This window comes from Cryptomeria japonica, chromosome 6, assembly GCF_030272615.1.
Source record: "Cryptomeria japonica chromosome 6, Sugi_1.0, whole genome shotgun sequence".
Classification (NCBI taxonomy): domain Eukaryota; kingdom Viridiplantae; phylum Streptophyta; class Pinopsida; order Cupressales; family Cupressaceae; genus Cryptomeria; species Cryptomeria japonica.
This window is the reverse complement of record NC_081410.1, coordinates 484,324,679-484,342,739: the sequence shown is the minus strand read 5'-3', so window position 1 is coordinate 484,342,739 and position 18,061 is coordinate 484,324,679. Positions and strand designations below refer to the sequence as shown.

General features: G+C 37.7%; 1 protein-coding gene across 13 annotated transcripts in view; it reads left to right on the top strand.

Annotated features, from left to right (window-relative positions):
- LOC131052772 (lysine-specific demethylase JMJ27) overlaps positions 1 to 18,061 on the top strand; it is a 107,485-nt gene that overhangs the window by 68,178 nt on the left and 21,246 nt on the right. For 2 of the 13 annotated variants that reach the window (XR_009358242.1, XM_059207446.1), the window contains one exon: positions 561 to 616. The exons of 10 other annotated variants lie outside the window; for them this stretch is intronic. Coding sequence is in view for 2 of the 3 variants with exons in the window: in XM_059207446.1 (XP_059063429.1) it covers positions 561 to 616 (56 nt within the window). In the remaining variant the exon portion in view is untranslated. Of the gene's footprint in view, positions 1 to 560; positions 649 to 18,061 lie in introns of those variants that run through there. One more of the 13 variants, XM_059207445.1, reaches the window with a different exon arrangement.

Below are 18,061 nucleotides of genomic sequence, written 5' to 3'. Positions count from 1 at the left end.
CAATTAGTGATCACAGTGAACTTCATGAATGAACAGCAGATCCAATTAGTGATCACAGCGAACCAAATGAACAGCAGAATTGGTGATTACGAATTCCATGAATCTCCATTGAAGGCTCAAGCAAAGGACTGCAACTAGTTGAAAGGTGCATACACAGCAAGACAAATTAGAAGGACTGTAAAACATGATCACTGTCAACAAACCAGCTGTGTAGTCTTCCATACCATCTTCCTTGTGACTGCAACTTCTATACTCCAGATAAGTGTGTAATTGTCAATTGAATCTAAAACCATAATCAGATCTGAGGATCTTTTCTGGCTGGGTTTTTCTTCCTAGGAGGTTTTCCCAGGGTAACTTTGTCTTGTCTCTTTTGCATTCATTTCTTATCATGCTTAAGTCTGAAAATCTAATTAACCTAGTTGGAAACAAATTCTGATTTTCTGAACATCATCTAATCTGAAAGTGCTAAAATTAACATGGTATCAGAGCTATAGGCTAGATCAACTTTCAATTTTCAGAATTAATACTCCTTTATTTCCAAATTGTTGTCTCATTCACAGGTCAGGTTAATGAGGCTGGAAGTTGAAGATAGGCTTGATAGAAATATCAGAGATAGGTTCGTACTAACCAGCGATCAGATTTAATCATGTAATTTCAGTCTCTTGTCCTTTCCTTCTTTGGTGACATGTTTGTAAATATAAGGATCTTTCAAAGACGACTTTGATAACAATGAAAACATTAAATGCTAAATGAACGAATCTTCTATTTTAGTCCTTGTTAAACCGAATATTATAAGAGGATGCTTGGTTATTAAAGATTGTTGTTAAGGGCTTATTATTTTTGGTTGCAACTTTATGTAGTGGTTAAGATCTGATTTAAATAAGAGTTGCAGATCTGATTGTGAAAGGGTGTGTCTCTTGCCAAAGAACATACATGATGAGGAGGTGTGACCTCTCCCTCATATTGAGAGACATAAAGGAAAGAAATCAAAGCATCCAGTGATATCACCTCGGATTGGATCGGATCATATCATAACTATTTTTAAGTTACAGGTAGTAACATCTTTGTTCTAGGTGGTATGCATGGGTATGTGCTTAGTGCATGCTTAATATATGATACCTAATAATGATCTTATGCAGAATTTAATAATAATATTAATATGGACTGCAATATGTATGACAGTTATACTTAATTTCATATATATTCATAATACATGACAAGTTAGTGTACTTATAGCCTAATACTTGTTACTACTGTCAGTATTTAAGAAAGTTGAGAATGGAGTTGTTTCCAAAGAGGGGCAGTCTAAATCCAATCAATAGGATGATTCCCAAGATAGGGTAAGGATCAGCGTCCCATAAACTTTGAAGGTATGATCCCGAGATAGGGTAAGGGCTTGGAACTGTAAACCTTGAGGGAGCCTATTGAATCTTGGTCTCTGAGCGCTTTGGTGACATAGCCATCCCCTTCTTCCTTAGAACTGAAGTAGTAACGTAGGTTGACACTTGCATTAAGAATTATGGATGATAAAATTAATTATCTAGTATGATATAATTAGTTCTCTAGTATGGTAAATGAACAATTTACTAGTCAATAATTGATAAATTAATTGAAGTCATAAGTATTTTGAAATAGATTAAATTATGGTTAAAACAGACCTAAACCTAGTAGGGGAAATTTTGTGTACGTGCCTGTCTGTGACCTGATCAATTAAATACTAAAATTAAAGATGGAAGTATGCCCACATTAAATATCTAGTGCTTAATTGTTCCAAATGAGTGAGATCAAAACAAAGAAGAAAAGTTGAACTTCATATATTTGTAAAGACATTGCAAACTTGAATATTTCCTCTCTGTTTTGAACTTCGTTTAATTTGTGTGTGCCTTTATCTATGTGCGTAAGGGAAAATAAGCCAGTTACATAAGTATCGCTGCTAATTGAGTAAATGAAGTGTTCATTAATGCCATAAATAAGTGAGTTAGGAATTTATTGTTCAAATGCTTGTATTTGCTGTTGGATATCTAGAGGTTGATATGAAATCCTTTATCAGAATTATTTTATTATATACTATAGCTTACTAATTGCTATTGTCTCATGGAAGTATAGGCTCTCACTATCATTGCTTGGTTAGTATCTTCATTGGTAAGTATACTTCTTGTAAACATTCTATCAGTACTTCCTCACCTATGATCTGATTGAGTTTTTGACTATCAATTGAATGATTCTATAATAGTTACATAAAACTGACTTCTCAGTTGAGTATTTACTATCATGAAGTGTAAAGTATGGTGATGTGTTACAGGCTGACTCTTTTAATTTGTGTCATATAGGTATTGTCTCAGCATTCTATGGATCATTGGTTATACTGTTAAAAGAACACATCTAACTTATCATGAATGTTGTGATCCTCACCTAAGGTCATTTTTATATAACCTCATATAGTAGGTGATGTATGTCGAGGAGCAAGGCCTTATTGACATCAGAAATCCGTAAGCTTGGATTGATGTGACTTCAGAGGAAGCTTTGAAGTAAGGCATAAGGATCTTCTCACTCAATCAGAAGAAGTTCGAGGATATGTCCTGATCATAATTGCGCCATGGGTCCTATTCATAAAAGGTGAAGTTGGCATTTCTCATCCTTGTTTATGAATAATTATGATCTAGGATGCTTGGCTATTAGTCTGATATTGAGGATTAAGAGGGAGCCCTATGACTGTCAATAAAACTCTTGGTATGAAAGAGTACTTGATAAGCCTAGAGTTTTTGTAAAGATTCTAACCTGTTCCTTAAATTATTTGAAATGTAAATTCTGATGATCAAACTCTGACATAAAGATAGTCTCATGATTTAATATAAGAAAGAATTAGCTTAGAATTGAGATAGAAGATCTAAACCTAAAATGCATTTCTTCTAGGTTAGAAGTGTGGCAAGGATCTAATGAAATTATTCTAAGTCAAGTTTTCTATTGTTGTGTTAGAATTATGGATTATAAACCTATATGGAAACTAACTTGAAAAAGTTGAGTATTTCTGCAACCAACTATGATCTTGCAGTGTCATCTGAATAGAGGCGGGTTGATTGGCGAGTGCTTCAGCTAAGCATATTGTTGCAAGCAAGCATATTTTGATGTTTGCAAGACACAATTGATTATGGGCTGAAGCTGCTTAGGTTCAGATTGGTCAAGAAGTGTTACGGACAAGGAAAACACTTCAAGCATTCACCCGCTACGATCTCTTGGACCTACAGGGACAATCCTCAGTTACATTAAGTATTACTGTAGCTAAATACATTGTTGCAAGTGTTGCATCAAGAGAAGCAGTGTGGTTTCTCAAAATTCTTGTTATGCTGTTTTGATTTATTATCAGAATTGTATAGTGATACCTGACAATTCAGTGTTTTATGGCATGACAATTCTGTGTTGTAGATGTTCTCACCAAGTCTCTTGAAGCTTCAGTTAGATTTGGAGCTATGGAGAACACCGCCTTGGTTGAGAGGGAGTCTCAACCTTTGTGATACATTGTGTTGTATCAACCACCCTCTGCGGGCAATGTAAGGTGGTATTGTAAACTTCTCAGGGAGAAGTGTAATTAGTAACCATTCTCTACGGGCAATGTAAGATGGTATTGTAAATGCTAAACCATCCTCTGCGGGCAATGTAAGATGGTATTGTAATCTTCTCAGGGAGAAGTGTAATTGGTAACCATCCTCTGCGGGCAATGTAAGATGGTATTGTAATCTTCTCAGGGAGAAGTATAATTGTTAACCATCCTCTGCGGGCAATGTAAGATGGTAGAAAAGATCCTCTCCACCCTCTGCGGGCAATGTAAGGTGGATCCAGTCTATGCTTGTGTGCGAGTTGGAAGATTATGTTATGTAGTTCCATTCTATGCTTGTGTGCAAGATGGAAGACTAAAATATTTCGATTATGTTTATTCCATTCTTTGCTTGTGTGCAAGATGGAGGACTATGTTTTCATTCCATGCTTATGGAGAGCAATGATTATGTATCTCCACTCTATGCTTGGGTGCAAGATGAAAGATTATGATGTTACATTCTTCTTTGGGAGAAGACTGGGGTAAAGACAATGTATGATGGATATACGTGATTGATGGCATGGAAAGACTCCATGATGTGCATGAATAATTGTGTATGTATTCATGACTTGCAAGTGTGCATCCACTCTCCACAGGCAGTACAAGATGAATACTATGGGCTACTATTGTGACTACTTGTTGTGATCCTCTCTCAGGGATATTTGAAGTTGACAGCTAAGTTCAAATTACAATTTAAACATTGTATGTATTATTTAGGGTTGGGCCCTAATCTTGTAACCAGGTTGTAAGATTATCTTTCTCCCTAGTTAAGAGGGAGTGTTGATTGTAACTAGGTAGAATGCGGATTCCAATTGCCTTAAGGCAACATTGGAATCCGCCAAGGGCTGGGTCGTTCTCCTCTCACACGCTACTCTTAGGGCTGGGCCCTTTTCTCATCCCACACGCCACTTTTAGGGTTGGGCCCTATACATCTCGCATTCCTTAATACCACGCTACGTGCAAGATAACATACTTACATGAATAGGGCTGACCTTATCTAATAAAGGGTTTCGGTTAAAGTGATGCAAATAAATTAAAGGTTATTAATTTATCATAAGCCGACTTGATTAGGAGTGGTTGCTCTCTTATAAATACGTCATATACCTCTCACAATATCATTATGTAGTCTGCAAGCAAATGCGAAATATATCCTCCTTGTGCAGCGAACTCCTTTACAAGCAATAGGTCACAATGAATGTATTCTTCTTGTACAGGGAACTCCCTTACAAGTAGTAGGTCACAACAAACTACATCTATGTGCAGATCTAAGTGGTGCTCACAGCGAATTCCATATATGTGCAAATCCAATTAGTGATCACAGCGAACTTCATGAATGAACAACAGATCCAATTAGTGATCACATCGAACCAAATGAACAGCAGAATTGGTGATTACGAATTCCATGAATCTCCATTGAAGGCTCAAGCAAAGGACTGCAACTAGTTGAAAGGTGCATACACAACAAGACAAGTTAGAAGGACTGTAAAACATGATCACTGTCAACAAACCAGCTGTGTAGTCTTCCATACCATCTTCCTTGTGACTGCAACTTCTATACTCCAGATAAGTGTGTAATTGTCAATTGAATCTAAAACCATAATCAGATCTAAGGATCTTTTTTGGCTGGGTTTTTTCTCCTAGGAGGTTTTCCCAGGGTAACTTTGTCTTGTCTCTTTTGCATTCATTTCTTATCATGCTTAAGTCTAAAAATCTAATTAACCTAGTTGGAAACACATTCTGATTTTCTGAACATCATCTAATCTGAAGTGCTAAAATTAACAGTTCCCTATCTGGACTTTGGACAACTTCTCTAATTATTTCCTCGATCAAAGGAGAAGGCACTCTCACTTCATTATCTACCATATATGTGTCCATCTCTTGCTCTTCAATTGCATTTTGGTCAGGCACAGGAGATGCGGCACTCATAATGGAATGACCTTCGTTGGACTCACGCCTCTCCCCGACAACTTTCTTTCCCCTTGGCCTTTCCAGAGCTTCCAACTAATTCCTTCCTTTTCCGAGATCCAACACTCTCTAGATTCCGAGCATTGCCTGCAGGGATGCAAGGGTTGGAGGACAGAGAGTCATCTACTCTCATTAAATCATAGGTCAGGGCCACACCTTTAGACTTCAATTTTTTCGTCCTCTCAGATGTCCACCACTTGGAGTATTCGACCACCGACCTCATGAGGTCTACGAGATCTGATTTCTCTCCTTCTGACCAATCAACCAAGGCTAGTGGCTCATTCCTCATCTTCTCAAAGCTTGGCTACTGAAGCTCAAGACTGTCTTCTACTTGATCAACAACTCTGAATACTTCCGTTGCTCTTACCATGTTCAAGGGAATCCTTGACCAAAATCTCCTCCTGATTTCGAAACTATTGGCTGCATTAGCTCAATAATCTTCCAAATCAGCTCTGTGCTCAAATGTCATCCCTTTGACCCTTTTAATCTTATGGAATGGATCAAAGTTCTTTCTTGCTTTGTACTGGTAGAAAGGGTACCAAGCCAGCTCTTTCTCTGCAGTGGTAGCGGCTTGTGATGACAGGCACGTCTCTAGTCCATTTCCAACCGTGAGAGAGGAGGTTCCTGCCTTCTTCTGCTTATCTCTTTGAACTGTCATATAGCCCTCTAATTGCCTCACAATCTCTAGTAGCACAACTCGGTTGGTAGGGTAAGTTGGGAGCTTAGAGATCCGGAAAACCCCTGAATTTTGATGTAGGTGAACTTCGGGTATTGAATATACCAATATCCGAATCTACTTATGAAGTCCATAGACTCTTGAGAGAGTCTCTGATGCAATCCACCTTGCAGTGTCCGTGTGATGTGCATCAGAAATGTATCATTCACCCTCTTCAAATGGGAACTTTTCTCCCATGTGAAGCTGGGGATAACAGTCATAGACATGAAACTGATTTTCCTTGTTTCCCACTTCCCCTTTGCAGGTGAGGCTCTGTATCTGTAGGTTCTAGCCAGGGAATAGAACAAGTATGAGCTCACGAAAAAGGTCCTATTTGCTTCTAGATTCCTCAGCTGGCTGTCCAAGTTATCACTTATCATTCGAGCCCAGTCTATCATCTTGACTCCATTCATTATTTCGTTTATGAAATAATACATCCAAGGCTCAAATGGAGTGCCTTGAGGATTACCCATTATCTTGTTCAATAAGACAATCATATCTCCAATATCCTCTTTGAAGTACGCCCTCACCAAGCTCTTCCTCTGTAGTTTGGAGGCACCTTTCCTTGGCTTGTCCAGCCAGGAATGATTGACGATGGCGTCGTACTCCTCCAAATGATCCTGATACATATGATCAACTTCATCCTTGGTTACGTACACAACATTATGATATTCTGGAATTCTGAAGGCTTCCCTAGTGGCCTCATCGCTGATGTTTGCCAACACTCTTCCATTTGGTGCGACAATATCCCTACTGATAGGGTTATAGTGCCTAGCGCACTCAGCTACCAACTCTGTACACTGCATGGTAGGGAGAAAACCGATAACATGCACGATACCACTCTTCATCATCTTTCGCGCGGTCACGGTAGGCACAAGGTTATCTAAACCGAACATCCTCTTCTTGAACTCCCTCAGATTGATATGTCCGAGGTTAGTATCGCTGATATTCTTCCATTTTGAGGTCATTCTTGATTCAAGAGGAGCATCCTTGTCTATTTGGAACTTCATCGTGCCTAAAATCTGCAAATAAACATGAAGCTTAAGTTAGAAATTAGATCTTTGATTAAAGAAAATTGAGGCTGCGAATGGTTAAGTATTTGGAGCTTTTACTTCACTTTCATACTTAGCCATGAAAATGGAATTTTCACATGTAAACTCTCCACTCTAAGGACATTTATGATTGCAATCCCAAAACAGGTTTTATAACTTTGAAAACCCTCATCCCATTTAATCTAAAAATGATCCTTATTGAAAATTTGGATACATTCACAAAAATCACTTCCAATGAATCTGGAAAACTCAGAAAATGCAATAAAACTGCATTTTAAAACCAACTTCACCTTCGAATGAATGAGAATAAGGCTAGAAGATAGAAGGAATTTCAAGAAAACTCAGAAAAATTGACGAATCTGCCTTCTACCAGCTAGTTCAACTCCAAAAGTCTGCAGATACATGACAAGAATGAAGTTGATAAATCAAAATTCCTCAAGAAGTTCGCCCAACCTGCAAGAGATAACCTTGCAATACTTCCAATCTACCAAATTTTCTTCGAAATGACCTTCAATCTGCGAAATAATTCTCAGTGTTTTCCTTAGCTTGCTCAGAAAGTTTGAACTTCTTTCTGTGAGAATAAAGAAGTAAAGAATGTATTTGTAATGAAGTTTGTTTTCAAAATTAGAGACACGCAAATATCCTTCCAATTCATGTTTCTAAATTCAATTTCAACCTTGAGAAAGTTTCCAATTTGATTTTGAGTTGCACTGTCGTCTCTTCAAGTTCGAAAATCTTATTCTACAACTTTCTAATTTGTTTTCCCACTTCATATTCGAACTAGGCCTATAGATTGGCATCTTCCAAAAGGTTTCTAATTGGCAACTCAGTTTAAAAAATTGCCTCAATCTGCAAATATCCTCTTTCTAATTTTGATTCATGGTTCGAATTTCTCACAAAACTCAAGTTTCTATTTTGATTTCCCAACTCATTTTGGTGCAATTCGGATGTTGTGAGCATTTTAGTGTGTCCGTAGCTTGCTGGTCTGCGTATTTTCAGTGTGTTATTGTTAATTTCAGAATTTGAAGTTGGGTGTGTGAAGAGCTTTCTTGGTGTGCCTTGAGCTTTTGGTGTTGGGAGTTGATTTTGGGTGTGTAAGTTCATTGGTGTGGAAAGAAGGAACTTGGTTATTATTTGCAGCTGTTGGTTCTCCATTCTCTACTTCTATGATTTATGTTGTAATGCTGGTAGTGTTGACATGTTTTTTATGACAGCGTCTAACACAGAATAAAGTTGCCTAACGGTCACTTCACTCACTCTTGATCAAAGTACGATTGCATGCTAAGATTGCAAGAAGTTCAAACAATCGACTCCAAGGTTCCTTTATGCTACGGACGTGACTCAGTTGGCTGATGTGTTTGCTGGTAATCCAAGGGGCCTTACGTTTGCATCATTCTTTCACTTCTTTGTTGTGGCTGGAACTCCATCATCGGATATGACAATTCTGCGATACTGCTACTTCGAACGGACTAAAATGAACTGAAAGAAAAGGGAAAGGGTTCAGAAGGATCTAAATCTACTCCTAAGGGCAGTGATAACAATGAATAGTGCTCTGGTGGACAAATTTCAAATAAACCAAGCTCTGCTTCGCCAAGATAAACTACAACTCCGCAAGAACCGGTGCAATCTTTTGAGGATATTGAAGGATTTTCAAATCGAGAAAGTGCATTTGAATACCCAAAACGACGCAATCCAAACGATTGTCCACAACCAAACTTAGCACAAGTTTAGTGGCTCAGGCTAACTTTACACTGCAACTTACAATCAGCAAGATACAAAAAGTATGAACCATGGAAATTCATCAGACACCATTACATTCTCCATTGAAATCAAAGCACTTTACTACTTCTAATCTAAGTGAGGAAGGTGAAACCATGCAAGTTTTGAAAAAATAACTCAAGTGGACACCATCAGAGAACAATGTTTCACTATTATTTTCTCAAAAACTTATCGCAACAATTTCATACAAAGCTCCCTCCTCTTTTCAAATGAGGGGGGTCACCCCTTTATATAGGCCTCAGGCCATGATTACATGCAAACCCTAATTAGGGTTTTCCCTAAAAGATTCTCCACACATGATGCAACAAGGTGGGAATCTCCAATTAATAACCCATCATGCCCATATACAATTAATTCAAAAGTACCCAAAATAGCATCCATTGCGCATTAAATGTACCACCTCCAAATTCGCCCAACATGCGTTGAATATTCATCCATGCAAAAATCACCCCATTATGTCATATATGATCCACCATTTCCACATGCGGTGGCTACATGCAAAAGGAATCTACCATAAATTCAACATGCAATGACCGGGTCGCCATTTGGTCAAATATTCTGGCAATGAATGCGCCACTCTACTGCCATGTGTTCAATAGATCCTCGCCATGCAAGTGGACCCCGCCGTCGTATATCCGCTCCTGCACATCTGGAATTTTTGGAGAGGGAAAATTTGATTCAGGAAGAATTTTCTTGAAGTCTCTTCAACTTTCCTTGCTCAGAGAAGGTTTTTCATCAATTATGCACATTTCCTATTTTTTAGGAAAATTTCCAAATTAGGGTTCCGCAGTCCAGGAGAGAGAAAATTCTCCTACGAATCCAAATTTGTAAAACTTTTGAAATTTGGATGTGATTTGATGCCCGAGCATGGATTTTTCAAATTTTTCTCTAGAGGGGAAATTTCTTGTTCAGTTCATCCCTGATTCCTTCCTTGCCTTAAGAAATTTTATGTTCAATTTATCCTTGGGTGTATTTCTTCCTTGCTTGGAATTTTGTTCCGAAGGAAGGAATTTCCAATACTTAGCCAAATTTTCATCTTTCCTGGAATTTTGTCCTGAAGGAAGGAATTTCCAACACTTAGCCAAATTTTCACATTTCCAAGAATTCCGTCGTGAAGGAATTTCCAACACTTAGCCAAATTTTCACGTTTTTTAGGAACTCTGTCATGAAGGAAGGAATTTCCAACACTTAGTCAATTTTTCACCTTTCTTGGAATTCGGTCGTGAAGGAAGGAATTTCCAACACTTAGCCAAATTTTCACGTTTTTCAGGAACTCTGTCATGAAGGAAGGAATTTCCAACACTTAGTCAATTTTTCACCTTTCCTTGAATTATGTCCCGAAGGAAGGAATTTCCATTACTTTGTGAATTGTCCAGGTCTCTTTTTCAACATCCCTATTTTTTAGGGATCCTCCTAGAATTTAGGAGCTAGGTTCATTGGATGAAGAATTTCACCCCGATTCTGAATCTATAAAATTTTCCACATTTGGTCGGGATTTGGTGTCTAAAAATAGGATAATCGAAAATTCGCCCGAGGGGAATTCTGCTTTTTATTCCTCCTTGACTCCTTGGATTTCGTGCCTTAGGCAAAATTTCAATTTTTAGCTTGGGTGAAATTTTCACCATGCTAAGGATTCATGGATTTCCCTCCTGTGAATGCCTTCTTGAATTCAGCGCCCCAACCCAGTCTTGGGCGCATTTTAGCCCTGTCCATGGATACATGGAATTTTCCTCCTGTGAATGCATTCTTGGTTTCAGCGCCCCAGCCCAGTCTTGGGCGCATTTTGGCCCTATCCATGGACTAGTGGATTTTTCCACTTGTGAATGCATTTTTGAAATTAGCGCCCCAGCCCAGTCTTGGGCGCATTTTGGCCCTGTCCATGGACTAGTGGATTTTTCCACTTGTGAATGCATTTTTGAAATTAGTGCCCCAACCCAGTCTTGGGCGCATTTTCACCATGTTCATGAATTCATGGATTTTTCCATCATTTCAGGCTCTTCGTCAGGATATATATATATATATATATATATGAAATATAACATTTAAGTATAAGAAAGGAAAAAGACATATTGAAGATGCTTTTCCTTTCTTATACTTTAAGTTATATTTCATATATATTGTCAGGATGTTTGAGAGTGGTTTCAGGTCCATAGGAATCATAATGCAAATTCTGGATTTTGGAAGATCTTCCAAATTTCCAAACTTAGTCAAATTTCAGGTCATTTTCGGATCAGGATGACATTGGTGGATTGATGTGAATTTCTGGACTTGGATGATTTTGCATGCTTTCCTCTTCTGGAATAGGAGTTCCAAACTTAACCATTTTTTATCCAACTTGTCTGCCTTTTGACTTTTCTGGATTTAGAAATGGTCTTCAGGAACGTTTAGTCTTCAGTGTCTTCGGAGATATTCAGCTTTCAGTGTTTTCCTGTGAAGATCCTGCCAAAAATAGATTTTCCCAAATAGTAAGTGTTTCAAAATGTCAAGGTCTGGGCAAAATAGGTCAGAAAAACACTTACTAAAAGTAGAAACTTACTAAAAATAGTAAGTTTGATTTTTGGCAAAATTAGACCAATCTGGGACTCAGTAAAATCCCTAAAAAATAGGAACTTTCTAAAACTAGAAAGTTGCTCCGTTTTGGCTCAAATTTTACTGGGAGGTTCCTTGAAGGGTCCTAATTCCAGTCGTATGTTCAGTTTTTTCAAAACCCTAACAGAAACCCCCTAAAATCTAGGACAAAAGGCAGAAACCCTAAAAAGGGACAAAACATGCCCTAGACTTCACCAAACTCGCTCAAATGAAAAGCAGACTTGATCAATCTGACCCCCGAACACTTGCAAAGCAGAGAGATTGCAGAGATTGTTGCGGAAAGACCCAAGAAACAAAGCCAAATGACTGGCAGGGCCTAAAAAGAAGGGGGTCCCCATTTGCAATGGGGCGATGTGTGAAAACGTCACAACAGGTAGTAGTACTAACAACAGTTCCTATTGTTCTTTCTTGTCCCACTGCATAAGTGGAAGAGGCTGGCCATGCTGCCTATCTTGGAATAGTGATTTCTCTTAGTTTGTAATCCATATTATGCATTGTAAGCTGGTTAGTAGTACTAACAACCCATTTGATTGGATTATTGCTTTAAGACCCCTTGCATAAGTGGAAGAGGCTGACTTTGTCGCCTATTTTGGATATTGTAATACTGTCCTCTCGCCGCATAAGCGGTAGAGTTGATTTGAATCTCATTTCTAGTCCTCCCGCTGAACAAGCGGTTGAGTGATTGCATTCTTCAGTTCTTTGGCTTGTCCTTGGCTGGTTTACCGCCAAGTGATTGCATTGTTTCAATACCCTGTTGTATAAGCGGAAGGGGCTGGCTTGCCGCTCGAAGATTGTAATCATTTTCAGTTATTGGCATCTAATGATCCCCTCGACACTGTATGCTCTCACCCTCCCTGATTGGGCTCTCGGTGCTCAGAAAGTGGAGGGTTACTTTCAGCAACATTTGGTTTTCATTTCCTAACATTAACAAGTGTTGTGTTGAATGTAACTTTGTGATAAAATCGGAAAAAATTAAGGGGGATATTACAATCTTCATTTCGACCAAACTTAAGAGAGTCCATATGGTTTGCGGTTACCTCCTATACAGGGAGATAGGATTTGTGTGTTGGGTGTTGGCTAGAAAGAAGAAGTTGTTCTTAATAGAAGGTGCATGACATGCTAATGGACTTTGGATTGCATTTATGTAGATCTTTGTCAAACATTTTATAAATCTCCCATTGGCAATGGTTTAAAGTATTTTCTTTGTTGGTGGATGATTTCCTTAGAAGATGTGGGTTCACTTCTTAAAGAAGAAGCCTGATTGCTATTGTGTCTTTCTAAAATTCAAGGTATGCAATTAAAAGAATGCTGTGAAAAAGGAGGTCTGCAATGCAGTTAGTTGCACCATACACTTCGTTGTAGAATGAAGTGGTATTAAAGGTGTAATAGGACTGTCATAGAGATGGGATGATGCATGATGCATGATGCATAGTAGGAACATCACCCTACTAGTACTGGCGAGAAGTTGTGAACACAATGGATTATCTTCTAAACAAAAGTCCTTGCAAAGCCTTGAGTAATATTGCATGGGAGGGAGCTTGGTCTAGAAACAAATCTGTGGTGACATCTTTTTGTATTTTTGGTTGAGTCACAGCTGCATGCACTTTAGTTCTCGAGTAGAACAGACATAAGTTAGATTCCAAAAAGTATCAGATATTTATTTGTTGTTTATCCGTTATAGTGAACAATCTGAGGCATACAAGCTTATTAACATTTCTATGAACAAAGTCATTGCTAGTTGAGATGCTGATCTAAAAGAGACAAAATCATATTTTTCATGCGTTTAACAAGAGGCTAGCAAATTTCCTAAATTTACTATTGTGGTACCTCTGAAAGATGAATCTTCCATTTCATCAAGTTAGCTTGTGTGTCAACCTTTGGCTAGTTCTTCTCCACTTGTATATCATATATGTAGGACTAAAGGTTGTTCCAGTCTGGTTGAAGCACTAGTTCATGTGTTGCCTTTATAGCATTTTCTTGAGGCACATTAGATGCCTAAGTGGTATCATTTCACTTTGGAAGGTGTACATGGGGATGAAATTTCTCAATCAGATGAACGACCCTGGAGAAAAAAATCACTGATTTAGCTACTGAACATGTTCATTTTGTTTTTCCGCAATATCTTTCTCAAGTGCCACTGTCATGAAGGTTGCAAGTGCAGATTTTTCTCCCTGTTTCTGCACATCTGAGGATCCATATTGTAATTTGATAACAAACATCTTGATCCTTTGGGTTTAGTCATTAAGAGGGGCATTAGACTATATTAGAATATGATGTAATAAAGTGTCTACCTACACTTTCTATGTAATAAATCAGGAGGTTATGTGTCGGTCATAAAATAAAGTGGTTGTAGTTGTTGCAACTCATTAATGAGCTTCTTGTATTGTCATTAATATGGTAGTCGTAATATTAATGTGGTGGCTGTAATAGTAAATTTCAAGAACTATCAATTGTTGTGCACTCTCGATGAGAGGCACGCCCTTTTCTATCATCTTGTTCTTTTGCTCATACTAACATGGTCAAGGCCAGGGCTTAAATGCACACATCATGTTTCTTAAAGTTGTCAATATTATGGCCCAAGCCACTAGGGAGGCTCCTTAAATTGACACAATAGGGAGGCTCCTTTGTGTTTAGGCAATTGTAATGTTGGATGAAGTTCTAAAGAGAAAAAGGTAGTAGGTAGTATCGGACAGACACCTAGGTCTTCTTTTTTGGCTTCCAATTGCTCATCCAGACATAGTGACAGGCTTGCCAATGTGGGACATAGGTTAGTACATGAGATTGTGTCATGCTACCATCCACATTTAGATATTCCCAACTAAACAAAATACCCGTCGATCCCAGCAGGTCTTTAAAAGACAGTCAATCCATATTTAGAAATCATAACAGGGCAATTACTTGAACAGCTGTGATCTCTTTCAAACAAAGAATAAATAGATGTTAACTAAAAGGTCAAGAGGCATCCCAAGGGTTATGACCATTAAATAATAGGGGTATATAAGAAGATAAATCTAGTGGAAGGAGGGGGAATTCAGAGTAGAGATTATTATTTATCTTTCCTTAATGGATTATGAATCAATGATTCAACAATCTTGAGGACGAAATTCCTCATAGACCAGAAATTCAAGGATGATAACCTTTAATGTCTTCAGCAAGTTAGTGGATGAAAACCCTTAACTTCAAGGCATTTGTACAAATAAAATAAATGCAAACTACAAGAAGATTACAACAGATATTTAAAAATAACTTTGCATTTTTTAAATTATATTATTAAATTTTCAATGTAAATTATATATCAAAATTATAATAATTTTTGTAAGCCTTATTGTGAACATGGGATATTTATTTTAATAAAAATTAAGGAAAATTCTATAGTGGGACATTACAATTGGTATTAGAGCAGCAGTCCTGCCGGCCTACAAGTCTAAAATAATTAGCTTATGCAGTTGAGGCAAAGAAGCTAGAGGCAACAATTCAAGAAACTGCTATCCTATCCCTAGAATTGATGAATTAATTGATGAACTCCACGAAGCAGTATATATCTTTAAGATTGATTTATGTTCTAGGTACTATCAAATATGGTTGAGAAAGAAAGATGATCACAAAACAGCCTTCACATATCACTGTTAGCAAGAAAAGTGGGGAGTCACAGACCGGAGTTCTATGCCCCAAAGTATTGTGTGTGTGTTGTATTTATACCTTAGACTTAGTAATAAGAGAGGGATAGGAGGTTAACATAGAATACAAAACTTGAAGATTAGTTGAATAATAGATAAACAAAAATCAAATAACCTTTTTCTCAATTATATAGTCATGGTTCTCATTATCATAGAATACCCAACTTTTCCTTTTATTTGATTAGCATTCCATGCTGTAGTGACCAGGCTTGCTGTATTTATAGCAACTTGCATCATCTCTTCTAAAGATTCCCCTTCCCGCGTCTTCAATCTCCTCTGTAATTGAATGATCTAGTATCCTCCTGGTAATTTTGTGGAGGGGGTATTTTGTAATGCATTAGCATTTCTGTTGTTACTCCATGGTGGCTGTCTATATCCAATATTTTGTGTATATAAAGGACATTCTGCAAGTTCTTGACATAGGCCATTGTTTGGTGACTTGGTCAACTTCTCTATTATATCCATGGTTTAATGGACATCTAGGGTTCGAGTGTGCTTCCATATTTCTCAGATGGAAAGATTTTGACAGATAGTTATCTGTGTCATGGTTGTCCCACTCTCCACACAAGCCGTAGAACACTAATTGGAACTTTTATGGTACTATTTTTAGTTCCATTTTTATTGCTGCTCCCTTCTTTTCACCTTGTGCCTTAGGGCAATCATTTCTCATGTGACCTTATTGTGAGCAGTAAGAGCACCATATGTTTTGTTTTCCTTTGTTTGATTCTTCTCATGCCATTATATCTTGGCACAAAGTGAGTTGTTCCACTACCAATTGTAGTTTTTCTATTGACTCACCATTGTTTTCTCTGTCTGCCTTCCTCCATGGCTGTGCTTCAATGCGGTAGGCCGAAGGTACTGCATTTGAGTATTTATAAAAAGTTCTACCATCTAGTGCAGACCAGATATCTTTTTGGAGGCTTCTATCTTCTGTTTCTCTGTCAGCAGTTCCTTTAACTCGTGTGATACTTGTTCAAGCCTTTTATCACACTCTTTCACTAATTCTCCTTTTCTCTGCACCAAGTCTCTCATCTTACTTACACTCGTGGATGGTACTTTTGGAGTGTCGAAATTTGCCAAGAAATCTTTCTTGACTTCCTCACAATCCTTATCATGTTTAGGGTATGTTTTCTTGTACCAATCCAAGGTATCTTTTCTTAGGGATGCTAGAAAGTTCAGTAATTTGATATTGTATTTGTCCACATCTTTCCTTTGCCATAATGATTCTAGTAGAAATATATGTTTGGCAACCTCAGTCTTATCCTCTCCAAATACTGGAAGTTGATTGATGATTCCATGGTCTGCTTGACTTTCTCTTGTTTTGGTTTGTGGATGGGCTGAGTCTCCTCCTTATTAGTGTGGTTTTGTTTTCTCTACCCTTGTTGCTTGATAACTTAATATCAAAGTATTCTTTACCCAAAACCTCTTCATAGTCTGCTATCACCATTTGCCATGGGTGTTTTTGATTTGGTGTTACATTACTCCTTCATTTCATCTCATGGTACTTATTTTGTAACTTCTTTTATGTGTCACATCTTTTCAGGGATTCCTTTTGGAGATCCCCAACTTTTGCATTCTCCATACATATATTCGCCTAATGGGACATGTTACTTAGAATCTACTACTTCTCTAGGAGGTGTCTATTCAATTAGTAGCTCTACAACCTCTTTGTTGTGGTTTGTGGTTTGTGGTAGGATTTTCATGGCTGCTCTGTCATTGACAGATATCCTGCTAATAGTCACATTGGGCATTTTGAATTTATAGTCATGCCATTTGGATTGACTAATGCTCCAACCATGTTCCAATCTTGTATGAACTGAGTATTCAGTAAGCAGTTAAGGAAATTTGTTGTGGTCTTCTTTGATGATATATTGATTTATAGTAAAACATGGGAGGAACAATTAAAACATATAGATGAGGTATTTGGAATACATGAGCAGCATGACTATTTGCCAAGGCATTTAAATGTGAGTTTGGAATGACGGAGATTTTGTATTTGGAGCATAAGATCAATGTCCAAGGTGTTGGTGTAGATGAGGAGAAAATTGAGGTGATAGTAGATTGTACTCAACCTAAGACTTTATCACATTTAAGAGGATTTGTAGGACTGTGTAGTTATTACAAGAGATTTGTTAAAGGATTCTCATGATTGGCTGCCCCACTAATAGACCTGACTAAGAAATGAGCATTTCCATGGAGTGAAGAGGCACAAAAAGCTTTTGAAAAACTCAAAGAGGTAATGTGTTCATGTCCCATATTAGCCATCCCCCACTTCTCACACCCATTCAAGTTAGAATGTTATGCTTTAGGAGAAGGCATTAGATTAGTATTAATGCAAAATAAACACTAAATAGAATTTGGAAGTCATAAGCTTAAAGAATTTGAGAACAATTACTCTATTTATGACAAAGAAATGCTTTCCATTATGCATGCATTAGCAAAGTTGAAGCAGTACCTGGTTTGTGCGAAATTTGTGGTAAAGACAAACCATAACAGTCCATGGTTCTTCCTAAATCAAAAAGATTCGAATGATAGGCAACATAAATCAGTGGACAAGATACAAGCTTATGATTTCGATATTATGTGAAGGAAAGAATAATATTGTAGCTGATGCTTTATCCCAAAGGCCTCATTTATGCTATATGATGGATATTTCTGCTGATTGGAAAGCTTTTATATTAGCAAAATGTGC